The 17,018-nt window shown below is 40.2% G+C and overlaps 1 protein-coding gene and 1 long non-coding RNA gene across 2 annotated transcripts in view; one reads left to right on the forward strand and one right to left on the reverse strand.

The window, feature by feature from the left end:
- Nucleotides 1-17,018, forward strand: part of rhbdl3 (rhomboid, veinlet-like 3 (Drosophila)) — a 50,284-nt gene that overhangs the window by 19,871 nt on the left and 13,395 nt on the right. Inside the window, exons 3-5 of the mRNA XM_034889271.1 lie at nt 5,873-6,031; nt 13,142-13,366; nt 14,420-14,568. Of these exons, the coding sequence (XP_034745162.1) occupies nt 5,873-6,031; nt 13,142-13,366; nt 14,420-14,568 (533 nt within the window). The remainder of the gene's footprint in view (nt 1-5,872; nt 6,032-13,141; nt 13,367-14,419; nt 14,569-17,018) is intronic.
- The window catches only part of LOC117955107, a 22,158-nt gene continuing 5,476 nt past the window's right edge, over nt 337-17,018 (reverse strand). Inside the window, exons 2-3 of the long non-coding RNA XR_004658961.1 lie at nt 14,370-14,373; nt 337-444 (exon numbers count right to left, since the gene is read on the reverse strand). This is a non-coding gene — a long non-coding RNA (uncharacterized LOC117955107). The remainder of the gene's footprint in view (nt 445-14,369; nt 14,374-17,018) is intronic.

Below are 17,018 nucleotides of genomic sequence, written 5' to 3' on the forward strand. Positions count from 1 at the left end.
AACGAGGCTGGCTTTTTATTAGAACTGCTAATTGCTTCATATCAAGGGAATACTCTGGCTTTGTGTTCGGGAAGCACCGGGAGTCAGAATAGCTGTGTATGAGGGTTGTGTGTTTGAATCTCTACAGTCTTTGCTGTTACTCTGTTGGCATCTGCATGCCCACAATAATAGAGAACCAGAAGAAGACGTCACTTTTAAAGACTGTATTTAAACAAGCATGTACATATATGTAATTGTGCAGGTCTATAGTAATATGTCTGTGTGCACCTTTACGTGTGTGTGATAGAGATGTCAATCAAGTGCAATCTTAAAGGGACAGTTCTTTATCAGTCTGGATTGTTTTGGTGTGAGTTGGAGATATTGGCCATAGAGATGTCTGCCTTCTCTCTGATATAATGGAACTAGATGGCACTCGTCTTGAGGTGCTCAAAGCTCCAAACAATACTTTTTTTTTGTGACCAAATATTTGCCATTTGACCTGAATTTGAGCAGTTTCATGTAGTAACCATTTTCTTTCTACCAAACTGCACGGTGGGGTTAGTATGGAAAGTATCCAAAAGACCCTTGATTTCTGGTTAATGTAATAGCTTGTTTTGTCTGTAGGTTAACAATTTTGAACAGGTATCAGCTGTTTTTTTTACTGCACCTTCTTTATAATAGCAACAACTCAGTGGTGAGTTAGTGAGGGAATTGTAAGTAATTCTAAGTAATTATACTACTGGAGAGGCTGCATGCTGACTGGATTTTGCAATACCAGTTATTTAACTAGAAGACGGCAATAATGATATACAGAGATCCAATAATTCAGTAATATATTTGTGTGCTTAAAAAATGTCGTAGCACCGTATGTAAGCAGAAAGTAAATAATTGAGATGAGCCCAGCTTTGCAGAATCATACTTTTATGTTGACTGTGTTTTTTAAACATGCAATTTGGTAACAGTAATAGTATAAGGATGTTTTCCATGTTGTGACACAAGTAGAGTATATACTGTATAAATACACAGTACATTTGGGGTGTGTGCATCTTTTTCTTCTCATCTCACTTTATCTCATCTCACCTCTTGTCCTCTCTCCCACTATCATTATGGTCCTACGGTAACTCAAGGTTTAATCGAGCTCCTGTTGCTTAGGTTAAATGTTATTGCACCCTCAGTCAGTCTTGTCATGCATGTTCCTACGCTTATTGGTCATGACTGCTGTACCGCATCAGCCTGGAGAACATTATCAAAATATGTGACATTAGAAGTCTTTACTTACCACTCAAGCAGCAGCCATGTGTTGTTTTTATCCACCAACACATCCTTGCTGTCCTTTCAGAGACGGTTCACACATTACGGTATTATTTTTGTAACTGCTTCTTTAACTGTTTTTGTGTAAAGCACTTTGAATTGCCCTGTTGCTGAAATGTGGTATACAAATAAAGCTGCCTTGCCTTGCCTTGCCTTACGGTCCTGAATGAATTCTTCATGCCTGTTACTGCATGAAACTGTACGGTTGTATTATTTTTTCTGTGTAAAACTAGATAATTTTATTTTGGATAAGACTTGAGGTTCCTTCCCTGTCAGTTTGTTTTAGATCATTTCAGCTGTGTTACATAGAAGACTTAGCATGACTCACAGCATAGGTCTTTATACCAGTTTGTGATATGATGCAGTTTTAGTTGTTTTCTGCAAAGCTCCCAGGGTGCATCCTGTCTGAAATGTTGATAATGCTTTCTGCTTATGCAACATAAATTAGATGCAAGTTTATTGTTAGCAATGTAGCTACTGGTGTGTTTTTGTTTCCAAAAAAAGATTACTTTGTACTCACTTTTCAGATTTACACTGGACAGATATAGAGAGAAGATTAATATAGCTGGACTTGTGCATACAAGAGTGACATATGAGTGCATATGACTATTAGAAACCAGCAGTCACTACATCCGCTCTTTTATGAGGTTCACTGTGTGTGATGTAGGTGTAAGAAGAGTGGCCACCAGTTAGCCAGTTAGTTAGATTGAGTAACTCACTATCTCTCTTACTGTAAATAACTCTGGACTCTCTTCATTAACACCCCCACACATCCTTTTTCCCATTAGCTTGTGCTTACTGTTCCAGACAACAGCTCATACAGTATGTAGCTCAAAGCTCCTGGACAGTGATCTGTACCAGTGCGGGTCAAATGTCAAAGCTCACTGAAAGTGACAAAAGTCAGCCAGGCCTGAGAGTCAGCAGTAAAGTTGATCAAAAAAGTCTAGAATGACCTACTACCAAGTCTTTCTCTTTCAAGTTTTAAGGTATTTGATTGCTGGGTGTAATTTAGGAAAATAAGTTAATGACTTGAGATAAATGTCTTGTAATCAACCCCTGAGGTACAGCATAGTACTTAGCTGTTTTTGCTTATTTCCAGTAACTTGAAATGACGGAATGGAGCCAGTTGAGTTTATTTAAAGGTACAACAGTAGTAAGAAGAGAGGTAGTGAGAGTTAGTGAGAGAGGCTTTATACTTCACAGTATAAATAAAATGGACAAGACATTATAAAGCTGAGAAAATATATCCATCTTTAAAAAAAGAAGAAAATTCTGTCCCTGTGCTAGGTTTAATCAAATCAAATTTTAAGCTCTGAGTATATTTTTCACTGTAGCCTTTTAAATATTTTAATGTTTTCCGAAGCCACATTATTTCTCCAGACTCCCCATGCAAACATCAACAGTTGGAAAAATTTCTCTGACCCTCTCATACCGCCTACCCTCAAGGTCTTTAATATTCAGCTTTATGAAAATGAGGCTGAAGACAAAATGCTTTGCATTGTGTTCAATATGCACCCCTCCCCACAGCCCACACCAAACCCGCCTTTGCTCTCTGCTCGCACCCTCCCACTGCTGTTTTTCTCCTCCGCATTGACACCAAGCTGCTGAGAAGCCCTCATAATGAAAGCTCATTGGCTGTGAATGTTTTGTGGTGCACCCAGATATGTGAGCGTGTGCTCATTTTAATCTGGGGGATTTGCAGCACACCCCCATTTGCTGTTAGCAAAGCAAGCCTTATGGAACAACAATAACATGGATATATAAATTAAAAATGTGCTGGTATAAAAGTTCAGTGATATTTACAATCTGGTGAATGTTCCGACACGCACAAGCTAAGTACTTACCAGTATGTATCTACTGCATTACCCCAAATCCTCTCCTCGTATTAGTGATGCTGTAATTTTAATGCAAAAATGTTTTGTTGTTTTTTATATGATGGAAAACCAACAGAGAATGAAAAAAATTATTAGTCGCAGCCCTACAACTGAAATTCCTAAATCCTTAACAACTGCTAGTTTTCAGTGGATGGAGAGTTATTCTTGTCTCATATAATTTTATTCTGTGTAGATCTTTGGGTGCATCAAAAGGAAAATAACACTAATTGTAAAGGGATTGGGTGAACCTTGCATGAAATTGCCATTGGAGGTCCATTGTTGAGTGTGTGTGCCTCTTCCGCTTCACCCCAGCAGCCAGCCTGTTGACTTCAGAGAGTGCTCACTTAACTATGAAGCCTGTGGTGTCGCAAAAGTGGAGTGTTTATGTGAGGAAAATAATGTATGGCTGCCTGCCTCTAGAAGTGACAAGAAAAGAGATAACGGGCAAATTTATTAAACTATTTATTTTTCTTCTGAGGGAGTCCACATGTTAGCTTTAGAGAGAGAAAGTAAAGGGAGAGGGTATGAATGTAGGGTGAGGGGGTGTTGTGTGTGGGCAGGGCAAGGAAGGTGACGGGGGTTTTGTGTGTGTGTGTGTGTGTGTGTGTGTGTGTGTGTGTGTGTGTGTGTGTGTGTGTGTGTGTGTGTGTGTGTGTGTGTGTGTGTGTGTGTATTTGAGAAAGAAAGATGGGGGAGGTGTGTACTGAGGGTCTTGGATTGGACTGTAATCCTTTAGTCCTGGTTAGAAACCACCCTGTGCAGTCTGCGACAAACATGCAAACACACAGACACAAAACATATTATTTTGCTCACAAACTGTTGGTGAGTGATGAGACTTTCTTTGGCGGACGTTACTTCATCATGACAAAATGGCCAGATTTATTGCAAGAGAAGGTTGGATCTTTCTTTCGTGAAGTAATGTGTGTGTGTGTGTGTGTGTGTGTGTGTGTGTGTGTGTGTGTGTGTGTGTGTGTGTGTGTGCGTGTGTGTGTGTGTGTGCGTGTGTGTGTGTGTGTGTGTGTACGTGTGCGTATAAGGTAAGGGGATTATGTTTATGTTGGACTCAGAAGTGAAAGTTTAATTATATTCAAGAGTTCTTTTTTGTTTGTCTTTGCAGGAACAATAGTTCCTGGGAAGAGGGGACATTTTTATTTATAAAATGTTTCTACAATCCTCTAGCAATTATTGCTTTTACAAAAAATGTCCTTCAAAAAAGATTTCCGAGCAATTCTCCAATGCTTTTCTTGCTAGTCACAATACAAGGTCACAACTGTAGTTTTTCCATGCCATATCACTTCCAAAAACTTGACAAGATGACACTGAGTGGAAAGTGTACTGACAACAATAGCTTAAACAGCAAAAAAACGCCTAATTGTGTTGGGTAACAAGGAAAAAAACAGCACAAGGTAGCGCCAAAACCTCTTCTCCCCATTCTCAGTTGGTCAAACTGCCAGCCTGGCTTTACCCAGCACCTGCCAACAGCGGCATATGGCAAACACACACACACACACACACACACACACACACACACACACGCACACACACCCATACATGCATGTACTCTGTCACTATTTCTGGTTCAGGGGTGTTAGAATCTGGCAAGCAACTCATATTGTCTGAATGTCACATCTTAATGCATGATTGCGCTGTATTTTCACACACAGTCATGGTTACACTGGCATACTAATCTTTGTGAATGTTGTGCACTTACACACACATGCACGCACGCAGACACACACACACACACACACATACACGCATGCAAGCATGCACGTACGCACGCACACACACACAAACAAACACACGTACAGTATATAAAGATGTGTCAGCTGTCTTCTGCCAACCTGACATTCACATCAACAATTCAAGTCCTGGATTGATATGTATTTTAGGCCAGTTTGTCCTTAGTTGAACAGACAAATACTGTCACACAGCTGTAGCCTTGTTTTATCCTTCTTTTAGGGGGATCAAGGAGAATTACTGGCAGTCTATTCCATTAGAAAAGACAAGGCCATGATAAATGTTAACGCTCACTTGTCTGCAGTCAGTAAGCCTCTGTTATACTTCTAGCTCTCTTGAATATAGTTTACAACATGAGAAACAAGCAAAATGTACATTACTTTTTTAAATATTCGTATATGTTCAAGTGTCAGTTTCACTCTAAATTGCCACTAAAGATAGAGCTATTAGAGCTATTACAGTAAGTGCAAAGGAAGTGGCTAAATAATAGCTGAAGGTCTTTTGAATTTCTAGCTTTCCACAATATCTTAGGTTTTGTCAGAATGTCTGGTGTTTTTTCCAGATACATTTACTGTAAATGCCTTCTCTGTTCTGATTGTGAATAAGCAGAAAAACAGCCTGTGGTTAAATATGGCGCTGCGGTGTCATTTTAAAGCGAAATCCAAAGCTGTTAAAAGTTACTGCTGCGTCTCAACAGTTGGACCTTTTTGGAGCCATTACGCCTCATGTATGAGATGCTCAAACTGTGACTAAACCACTGTGGATTTTTCTTTTTTGAACTTTTAAAGTTTGGCTGCACATAAAATTATGCACTGGGGGTTATTGACTGCTCATGAACTTCTCACAGGTTTATGTGAATCTGGTGCTTATTTGTTATATTGCATTTGCTATCTATAAAGAGACGGATTTGTGTCTATTCTATTAACACTTTTATTTGTGTGTGTGTGTGTGTGTGTGTTAATTTGCAGTATGATCCAGACAATTCTGGCTTCATTAGTACAGAACGGTTCAGGGACCTGCTGGCGACCCACGGCTCCGAGCTTGACCCTCACAAACTGGAAGTCCTATTGGCCCTCGCTGATGGTAACGCAGATGGAAAGATCTGCTACCAAGACTTTGTCAACCTGGTGAGATTTTTTTGACCATTTTAGGTTATATATACTAGAATGTATATATCTTGCATGCTTTGGTTTTAATGTTGAGTTGGACTCATGAATCTGATGACTTTAGACAAGAAGGCACTTCCCTCATAATTATGCTTTTAAACAAAAGCTTGACTCTGATACATTCACAAAAAGACCCTAGGTTGCATTTTGGAGAGAGTTACACTTTAACAATGAAGACTTTTGACTTCACTTAGACTTTTTACTTGTAATGACTTGATATCCTCCATAAGTCTCAAAGATGATTATTACGTTAGAAATGTGTGTAAATCAAATCAGCTCGTTATTTTCATGACAATGGATATTCTTTGAATCAACTTGTCAGCAGCTATTAATGTTTCCCAAGCAGGAGGAAAACATATTGGGACGGAAGTGCAGACTTGCAAAATGACACCTCAGATTATCAATTTCGACTGTAAAGACTCTGTTGTAGTAAACAAAAAAATAGCAACATGCAAAACAGTCATCCCAAAAATTACAAATTGATATTACTGGCACAAAAAAAAAAAAAAAAAACCTGATCATTTTATCCTTTGCGTTTTTATTTGAAAATAAGGAGACATAAAACAATTCTGTAATTTTAATGTACTAACTTAATGTAAACAGCTTTGGAATTGTTTTAGGCCACATAATTAATTGTTTAAGACTCAAAACACAAAGAATTTGTAATGACTTTGTTCTTGACTTCATAGCCAATGAATGTGTCCCACCTCTCCATTATCTGTTTACGCTTGGTTTTTCCATCACACATTTTTTTCCCCAATTTTACATCCAACCATATTCCAAGATTACCTCAGCTGAGAGTCTTCCTAATAGGAAACTGCTCTCAGTCTTGTGATAAATTCACTTGTTAAAGCTCACCTTGCCCCACTTTCACTTTCACCTTCAAACTGCAGCCTATTTGTCTAAGGTCTCACTCAAGCATCTCCAGCTGTGCTCGCTGCCTCATAACCTTCTCATTTTGTGTTTACGCTGTCTTGCTGCTGTTCCTCATGGGAAGCTGATCTGTTGAACCGGGACAGTGTAGAGTGGTCTTGGAGTGGGACCAGTTGTGCGGTACACAATAACTACTGGGTGGCAGTGGCGGGTGGGGGTGGGGTGCGTCATGTAGAGATCGTAGGGAATTCATTGTTGTCTGTGAGTGTGAGTTTGTCCATCTCTTCCTTTCTTTCTTGCTCTTCAGAGCTGTTTATTGTTTGATGCAGTGGGTGAGGAATGAGGCCTGTAGGAAGCTTGGAAAAATGTCAAAAGGGCTTTTTGCTGTTGCTTTCCGATTGGTGCATCCTTGTCATGTGACATGTTGTGGTTCATGGCGTGCAACTGGAAGTAGGACAGAGAGGAATTGGGTGCCAGCATCTGTGTGTACATTCACTCTTTTTTTCTTAGTCACTATTGTGTCCCCCCCCTTAATGGTTTAGACATTTGCAGAGGCAACCACAACAGAAGCATAACACAGGGAGGGAAGAAAGAAAGTAGTGACATGGATTCATTATGGTAATAGGCTGAATAAATAAGTACTGAAATAATTAGTTTTATTAGTTAGATTAATCGAATAGTTAATCATTTATCAAGCATAAATGCCAACAATTGCTTGTTCAGCTAACTCAAATGTAAAAGATTTTCGCATTTTCGCATTTTCTCTTGGTTTGAAACATAAAGGGATGGTATGGTAATAAATGTTGGTGTGACAAGACGATTAATCACTTGATTAACAGAAAGTTAGTTTATAGCGTGTTTGATAATTTTTGAATTGATGAAGCCAGTTAGTATTACCTTGCTGGTTTCAGCTTCTAAAATGTGAGGATAGGCTGCTTTTCTCTTTATAAAATCATTGTTAATTAAAAATCTTTAGGCTTTTCAAGAGTTAATCAGACAAAACAGGCAAATTAAAGACACCACCTTGGGTGATAGAATAACTGGGGAAAGACCCTAGATTGAGCACTAAAATTAAAGGATAAAGGTTCTATTGTATAACCAGCAAAAAAGCAATAAGGACTAAAAATCAGGCACTGAAAGTAAGAGCGTGCACCTCCTGTTTCGGGAGTTATTCAAGGCTAAATGTTTGGTATTATCGACAAGGATTCCTGGCCAAACTGAAAAAGCTCATAAATGTGATATGGATATCTCAAGGAATGTTAGGTATGTTAACACGGCATACTGGACCTTCTAAGGGGCAGACATCAATGGTTTCTAAGATAAAGATCAAAGGGGTCAAAGCAAAGATGAGAACTTGAGGGAAAGAGAGTTATAATTCTCCCAACAAGTTGATTGTCAGTGCCTGGCTTCTTTAGGTACATCTCTATCTCTCTAACTCTTCTTCCTTCACAGAAAGAAGGAATGAAGAAGAGTAGAAGGAGAATAAGACAGAGACAAACTGAGGGTTTTATTTGTTGCGTCATCTACCCTTTGCACCGTAGCTCTTCCATCAATGTGATTGTCAGTAATTGCCTGCTCACTGCTTCGTCACAGTCGGTGTTCAAATCACCGCTCATTCCCTCTCTTTACCTCTTCCTCCCACCATATTCTCTCACCCTTTACCTTCTCCCTTGGTCTGTTTGCCTTTGCATAATCTCTCCGCTTGTTTCTTATCAGTGCCTTTCTTCTTCTTTCTGTCCATCCATCTCCTCCTGTATGACTTTCTCTGATAAAACGCATTGCGACTGTTCATGGTAGAAGCAGGCTCAGTAATATGCTTATACTTAAAATACCTACAAACAGGTTGAACTTCTCAGTTTTCCCCCCAGTGGGATAAAATTGTGGAACAATTATGATGGATTTGTCCTGGTTCTTACAGATGCACTCATATATATCCTGCATATCTATGCCTAATACAGTTTTATTTTGCTAGACATACACTATATTGTCAAAACTATGTGGACAGTGGACACCCCTCCTGTTTCTCACAGTTTGGGCTTCTTTGTTAGTTAAGGAAGGGAAATCATGAGGCTACAGCATACAATGATGTTTATGACAATAGTTTGCTTCCAAATTTATGCCAACAGTTTGGGTTTGTTGCAAGTTGTTTCCCGTCTCTCTCACCTTGTCGTCACTCTCCTGTCAACTATCTAATATAGGCATGAGATGCCAAAATATCCTTTTAAAATAAGGGGTTGAACCTGGCTTAACTTTTACCACAACATAACAGTGTCATCTGGCATGTTGCTGCCTTGGCCAATCAAATAGGCCTTAGAACTAATTCAGATTACTTTATGAACAAATACCATATTTTTTGTAACCCAACTATCAACCCAGCCCTTGCATTTTTAATTACATTTTTTGCTCCAGACTTCATCTTCATCTTCATCTTCCTCTACTTCCTATTTCCATCTGTACTCCTCCATTTCCTTCTTATTCAATCTGTTTTCTTTCCTTCTCATGTCTCTCACCCTTGTCCCAATATTCTGACTGTGTTGATCTAACAGTGAAATTGTCTCTTGCTGGAGAAGCACCCATTTCTCCCCTTCACCTTGCCAATGGGTAAACAGAAAGAATTCCATTCTTGCTTTTGTGTCCTACAAAGAGGAGAGGAATTGCAGTCACTTCACAAGAATTGACTGTCTTTATGGAGCATGACTGAGGGAGGTATGTGTGTGTGTGTGTGTGTGTGTGTGTGTGTGTGTGTGTGTGTGTGTGTGTGTGTGTGTGCATGCGTGCTTGCGTGCGCGCTTGCGTGCGTGCACTCTCTCTTTGGTATGCAGTCCAGAAGTGGCCATTTGTAACCCATAATCATTTTCCCACAGTTCTCTGTGGCTAACATAAAGGCAGAAATAATTGGCTTTTTCTGAAGTTTATCTCCAAACGGTGATCCATACAGAGACACTAAAGCCTCATTAAACAGTGTCAGAAGAACCATCAGCCAACTGTTCATAGATACTTTATTATTATGATTTAACATCTGTCTTCTTATTGCTTTTTTCTCCTTACTTTGTTCTTTTTCTATCTCAGGCAAATTGAAATGGAGTGTAATCTGAAGGTATTCACTGATAAGTATGTCCCCTATATTCAAACGAAAATGTTCCCATTTCTCTCATAGGTCTGTGCTTGTACTTGAATAAACAGGATTTAATCTATCTGGCTTTATCTATCTGCCATTTTTATTATACTTTTAGTGCAGATAGCCAAATTACATTTATCTTTTTTACCAATATCTGCCCTGCTGAAAACAATATCATTCACCCACATTGCCCTAAAATAACATCCACTAACTGACACATCTGGGCTTCCTGCAGTCTTAGAGGTACAAACACAGCAGCAGGGTTGAGTTATTGAGTCTGACATAAACAGAGCAGAGTAAGAACAAGACTGGAGGATCTAAGTGAAATAGGAGTCATTGCATCGTCATGGAGAAGTTATAAAACACAGCAAGTGTAGTAAAAGGTCCCATATTATAAAAAGTAAGATTTCCATGTCTTTTTTATTATCAATCAGGTTGAGGTGCTATATAAATTATGTAAAAGTATTACAATGCACAATCCACAGAGAAAGGCACGCATACCATATTTAAAAACTGTGCCTTGAAACAAGTTGTCAGGGCTTCCTTATGTGTGATGTCCCAACTATACAATATACAATTAGAAAGTCCCACTACAGTGCCGTTAGAATCATTCCCCAGTGACGGTGCAGAGACACCAAGCGTGCAGATGGGGAAGAACTGGAAATGCTGACCAATCAGGGCTAACTGGGCTTTTTTGGGAGGGGAACTTAAGGAGACAAGCTCTGAAAACAAGCGTTTCAGATGAAGGGTAAATACAGGTATCTTCAGACAGAAAGTATGTGAAAAATATTGTGTTTTTTGAACATCAAAGTATGTAGCCATGTTCTTGTATTTTCTAGAGAAAATACAAGTATGAACCTGAAAATGTGCATAATCTGGATCTTTAACTTAATATTTTAATTGATATAAATACCATTCTTGTGTTCATTATCGAGTAATATTTTACAGTTCCATTGTTCCCTCTATAAATATGTTTCTTCTCATATTAATTCCCATAGTGTGTGTAATCTAAACTGTTAATATTTAGCAAGTAGCCTATACATGCTTTGTCAGTAATTCTTAAAGGGGTTCATTAATTGGTTAATAAAAAACATCCTGCTCACCAAACCAGCAGCTTAAAGACTGACATTATTCTCACGCATTCTGTCTTCTCTTGTTGCCAATCAAAGAGAGAGTTGAGTACATTTTCAACCCTTGCTTTGAGGTGAGAAATAAACACACATGCTCACCTGCCGATATAATGTGTATGAGTGTGAGTATGTTTGAAAAAAAGAAGCCCACAGTTTGAAAAATGTGACACCTTTGCAAAAACAATGATTGCAGTAAATCAAAATAGACGTCAGCACTTATGAAATGATATCAGAAAAGTCATTTTGTCAGGTTTAATAGAGAAAGAAAGAGACTGACTGGTGGGATCTTCTCTTAATCAAAAATGGAAATTACCTGTTAGACAAAGAGGGGTTTGGTGGTTGCTACGTGAAACGGCATTCTGTTGCCATGCCGAGGTGGGAGGGGTCTGTCAGTGTGCTGGACTGAGGAGGATTGGTGTGTGTGTGTGTGTGTGAGTTTATTATTTTTTTTAAAGATTATCTTTTGGGCCTTTTCTGCCTTTAATTTTTTGACAGGACAGCTAGGTGAGAAAGGGGAGAGAGAGGGGAAAGACATGCAGGAAATTGTCACCAAACCCTGGACCTCTGAGTCAAGGCATACACCTCAAAGTACATGTGCGCCTGCTCTACCTACTGAGAGAAATGAGTGTGTTGAGTAGTTTGTGAATGTAGGCTACTTTAGAAATAATGTACCGCATGTTAAATATAACAGGATGGTCATTAATACAGTAAAGGCAGAAGGTTTTAACACACCTTCTCATTCAATTCGTTCCTTTATTTTCATTAATATTTACATTGTAGATTATCACTGAAGGCATCAAAACTATGACACCATTATGTTCCATCACACCCCCTCCTCCATGCTTCACGGTGGGAACCAGGCATGTAGAATCCATCCGGTCACCTTTTCTGCGTCGCACAAAGACACGGTGGTTGGAACCAAAGATCTCAAACTTGAAATCATCAGCCCAAAGCACAGATTTCCACTGGTCTAATGTCCATTCCTTGTGTTTCTTGGCCCAAACAAATCTCTTCTGCTTGTTGTCGCTCCTTACCAGTGGTTTCCTAGCTGCTGTTTGACCATGAAGGCCTGATTTGCGCAGTCTGCTCTTAACAGTTGTTCTAGAAATGTGTCTGCTGATAGAACTCTGTGTGGTATTCATCTGGTCTCTAATCTGAGCTGCTGTTAACTGGCGATTTCTGAGGCTGCTGACTCAGATGAACTTATTCTCAGCTGCAGAGGTGACTCTTGGTCTTCTTTTCCCGGGTTCATGTGAGTGAGTTTTGTTGTAGCGCTTGATGGTTTTTGCAACTGCACTTGGGGACACATCAAAGGTTTTCGCAATTTTCCGGACCAACTAACTTTCATTTCATAAAGTAATGATGGCCACACATTTCTCTTTACTTAGCTGATTGGTTCTTGTCACAATATGAATTCTAACAGTTGTCCAACAGGGCTGTCGGGTGTGTATCAACCTGACTTCTGCACAACACAACTGATGGTCCCAATTAAGGCAAGAATTTCCACTAACTGACCCTGTGAAGTGAAAACCATTTCAAGTGACTACCTCATGAAGCTCACTGAGTGGAGACCAAGGGTTTGCAGCACGATCAAAAAAGCAAAGGGTGGCTACTTTGAAGAAACTAGAATATAAGACATGTTTTCAGTTTTTTCACACTTTTTTGTTAAGTACATAATTCCACGTGAGTAATCTACAATATAAGTAGTCATAAAAATAAAGTAATTGCATTGAATGAGAAGGTGTATAGTTTGGGCACACCTTCTCATTCAACATATGTATATATATGTATATATATATATTTATGATAATAATGTAACAATGCTGAACAACTGATAGTAAAGCTCTTACCCATCTGCCTCCTTTCTGGCCTTCCTTCTTTCTCTGCCTCTTTCTTTCATCCCTTTCATCCCCTTCATCATCTTCCTCTCTTCTTTCCTCCTTTCTCCAGATGAGCAACAAGCGCTCCAACAGTTTCCGGAGGGCCATCCTGCAGGGTAGCAGGCAGCTTAAAGGTTGCAGTCTTAGAGATGAGGCGGGCTTGGGACTGTCTCAACGGCTGGTCCGGCATGTCGCCTACGAGACGCTGCCTCGCGAGGTTGACCGCAAGTGGTACTTTGACAGCTACACCTACTGCCCCCCACCCTGGTTCATCCTGGCTATCACCATTGCTGAGGTAAATTGTTTGGGAGCGTGAGACAAATATGTATTCTCTAACCTCTCATTAAGAGTACGCTGGGGAGTTATGATTTGATAAGCAGGCCAGTACACAAGGAGGGACACGTAGGCCCTCGAACATGTGGGGATGGCGTAAACTCCCCTGCCAACTGCAGAAGGTGGCAATGCAAATGTATAGTGCAAGTAACACAAAACAATGTTATGGTTTGGTGTTTTGTCTTGTCTTATTGTGGTAGTCTGTTTTCCTGTGTTTGATGTCTTGTAATTATTGTATGGAGTTATGTTTGGTCTTGTCTTGTAAATGTTCTGTTTCCTGTTTTATTTCCCATGATTACCTGATGTTTTCCACCTGTTTCACAGCCCCCTTTTCATCTGCCTCTTGTTACCTCGTTACCCTCTGTATTTAGTCTTGGTGCTTTCCTTGTTCTCAGATTATCGTATTATTTTCTGTGCAAGAGTCTGCCTCTTTTTGTCTCCATGTTCTTAGTTCTTGTGGTTTTTGTCCTTGTTTGTTACTTTGTTTTTTGGATACATGGCCTTCTGTTGTATGGATGTTAATAAAACCTCAAGCTCAACTTTTGCCTCCCTCCTCTGTGCACTTGGGTCCACCATTCCATGCTGCACATGACACACAAAGAAGATGAAATGTCCCGTGCGAGTGCATGAAACTTTAAGCAAGTAACAAAAGTCTTGCATGGTAGACTGCAATGCTCTGCAGAAATGCAAATCATTGAAAGTCATTGTGTGCTCATAATAAAGTTTTTGTTTGGTACAATAACTTTCAAATATCTTTTTTTCAAATTAACACAGATTACTTCAATAAATATCGTCTTTCTCATACCAGGATTGTTTTTCCATCTGAGTTCATTATGAAATGCTACTGATAATGCCTGAAGATAAATTTATGATCAACTTTTATCTAATTACCAGAGAAGTGTGTTCTGATTTCTGATGCTGAACATTATTTCATTGTGTTCATTGTGGTGTGTATATACTGTTACACTCCTCCTAAAATCACACATTCTGTGTTAATCTATCTGTGTTCTCCCAGGTGGCCGTGTTCATGTACTATGGGCTCCAGCTGGACCGCTTAGTCCTGCAGGTATCCAGCCCGTTCTTTCTGAAGAGTCCCTTTCCTTACCACCCGCAGCTACGAGCCCAGGCCTGGAGGTACCTCAGCTACATTTTCATGCACACTGGGTGAGTTCACATCTTGCTATTTTCCAGTATTGTTGTTTCATATTACGTCAGTTGTGTAATAAGGGGAGTGTGTGTGACACCGGATGGAAATAACAAATTGATAGTTAAACACAAACTAGAGGTATTGCAAACCTACGATGCCTCTGGTGGTTTAGGTTTGTGGCATTTGAAACATTCAGTCAGTCAGAGCTCACAGATAAGGAAGAGGAGATTGTAAGTTGCTAATACTGTAAGTCTATGGATGCATTTCGTAATACTCTGAATTCAGTGAATGTGAAGTTACAAAACAAAAAAGCAAGTGACAAATATACCTAAAGTATCATGTTCTAAACAAGTGATTTTTATTGGATAATTGTTCCAACCATTCCTCCATCCATCGTTGTCCATTTATTCGGGGTTGGGTTGTGGGGGCAGCAGATCCAGCAGGGGATCCCGAACATCCCTTTCTCGATTATAGATTATTGGTATAACAAGCCTATATACTGCGGTTCTGAGTGTGTGGAACATTTGTCTCCATAATAACTCTTATACCAGAAGAAACCATTAAATCCTGTCAAACACCTGACAGATAACTTAATATAACCTACCATTGTACTTCTTCAGCCTACATCCTCTCGTCTCGTCTCCTCTCGTCTCCTCTCTTCTCCCGTTTCCGGTGTGTGTGAGCGTGAGTGGCGGAGGTGCAGGTGCGAGTGGCGCGGAGTTTCAAACTGTTTTTGTCCCTGTTTTTCGGATTTCCGACTGTATCTTTGACCTGTGGTTTTGTGCATGATCAGGTAAGTTTCTTAAGCTCTTCTTGTGGAGTGTCTGCTTAGGAATCGGGATTCTTTTTCGGGAGGAATGGCGTCCTCCGGGACGCCGCCTCCGACTCTCCGGCAGGGCGTGAGGTTGGTCCCCCCGGAGGGTGATGTGATGGTGGAGGAGGTTCTGTTGGCGGTCGGTGAGCAGGTTGGCTATGACGAGCTAACTTTTGCATCCCGAATGAACAAAGCAGTGGTGGTGTTTATGAAAGATGAGCAGCTTGTTCATCAGCTGATTGAGAGCGGCGTGTAGGCCTATATAAGAGACAGTTTAGTGCAGGTCTCTCCGTTATCGGTTCCTTCAACGCGGATCACCGTGTCCGGTGTTCCGCCGCGGATCACCGTGGTCCTACTGTGATCACCACCGATAAGCAGGGTGGGGGTCCTTTCAGCAGTCAGACATCATGTGCTAGTGAAGAAATGGAGTATGAGTCAGATGCTGATACTGTTTCTATTGGAGAAGTTAATCAGAGCACAGATTTGTATTCTTTAGAGGAAATAGATCGTTTTCTGAATGAATCATTAATAGATCTGTGAAGAAACGTTTTCGCCTCAAAAAGCACATTACTACCATTAGAAAAGACAAAGGAAGCAGGACTTCAAAAAGGCTAAGAACTTCCAATGATCATGACATCTAACCTTTTATTCTTCTTTAAACTGTTCTCTTCTTGTTTCGACCTGTCTGTTTCTTTTTTCTTGCTTTTCTATGAGGAACCTTAAAATAGGATCTCTTAATATCAATGGCGGGAGGGACAGTCATAAGAGGGCTTTGGTTTCTGAGGTTTCTAGTCAGAAAAGGATTGATGTGCTGTTTTTGCAGGAAACCCATTCTGCCCCGGCAGATGAGACTGACTGGAGTATTTGGTGGGGGGGTCCTTATGCTCTTAGCCATGGTTCTAATGTTAGTGCAAGGGTTGCTGTGTTGTTTAAGGAAGCGGCGGGTGTTACCATCATATCTTCCACTGAGGTGGTAAAGGGACGCCTGCTGGTTGTCAGGGCAGAGATGGAGAGCTCTGTGTTTTGTTTTGTTAATGTCTACGCCCCTAGTCAGGGCCCTGAGAGGGTACTTTTTTTCACACAGTTGAAAGATGAACTAAATATGTACCATCAGGACCAGCTGATTGTTGGTGGTGATTTTAACTGTAATCCTGATTTTACTGTGGACAGAATTGGCGAGGAGCCTCACCCACTTTCAGCTCAGAGTCTGACCAGCATTATTAACCAGATGGATCTGTTAGATGCCTGGAGGGTCAAACATCCACAGTCCCAACAGTACACTTGGGTGAGGGTCATTAATAATAGGGTGTGTGCAGCCAGACTTGATAGGATCTATATTTCACTGAACCTTAGTTCTAGGCTTTCCCGCAGTGGCATATTTCCTGTTGGCTTCACGGATCATTACTGTGTGTGTGTGGATCTGATCGTCTCGCCAGGTAAGAGGCTTAAGTCCTACTTGCATTTTAATAATAATTTTTTAAGTGACAGTAAGTTTTGTGTCTCATTTCAGCATTTTTGGAAGTGCTGGCAAAATAGAAATCACGTGTTCACGGGTGATCACGTGTTCGCGGGCTCCAGGAGAAGCTCCGGGAATGTGGCTCTTTGAAAAACCTTTTTTTTTTTAATGATTTCATAAGTACTCGGGTGTTGCAA

This window comes from Etheostoma cragini, chromosome 2 (genome assembly GCF_013103735.1).
Source record: "Etheostoma cragini isolate CJK2018 chromosome 2, CSU_Ecrag_1.0, whole genome shotgun sequence".
In the NCBI taxonomy this organism is placed as follows: domain Eukaryota; kingdom Metazoa; phylum Chordata; class Actinopteri; order Perciformes; family Percidae; genus Etheostoma; species Etheostoma cragini.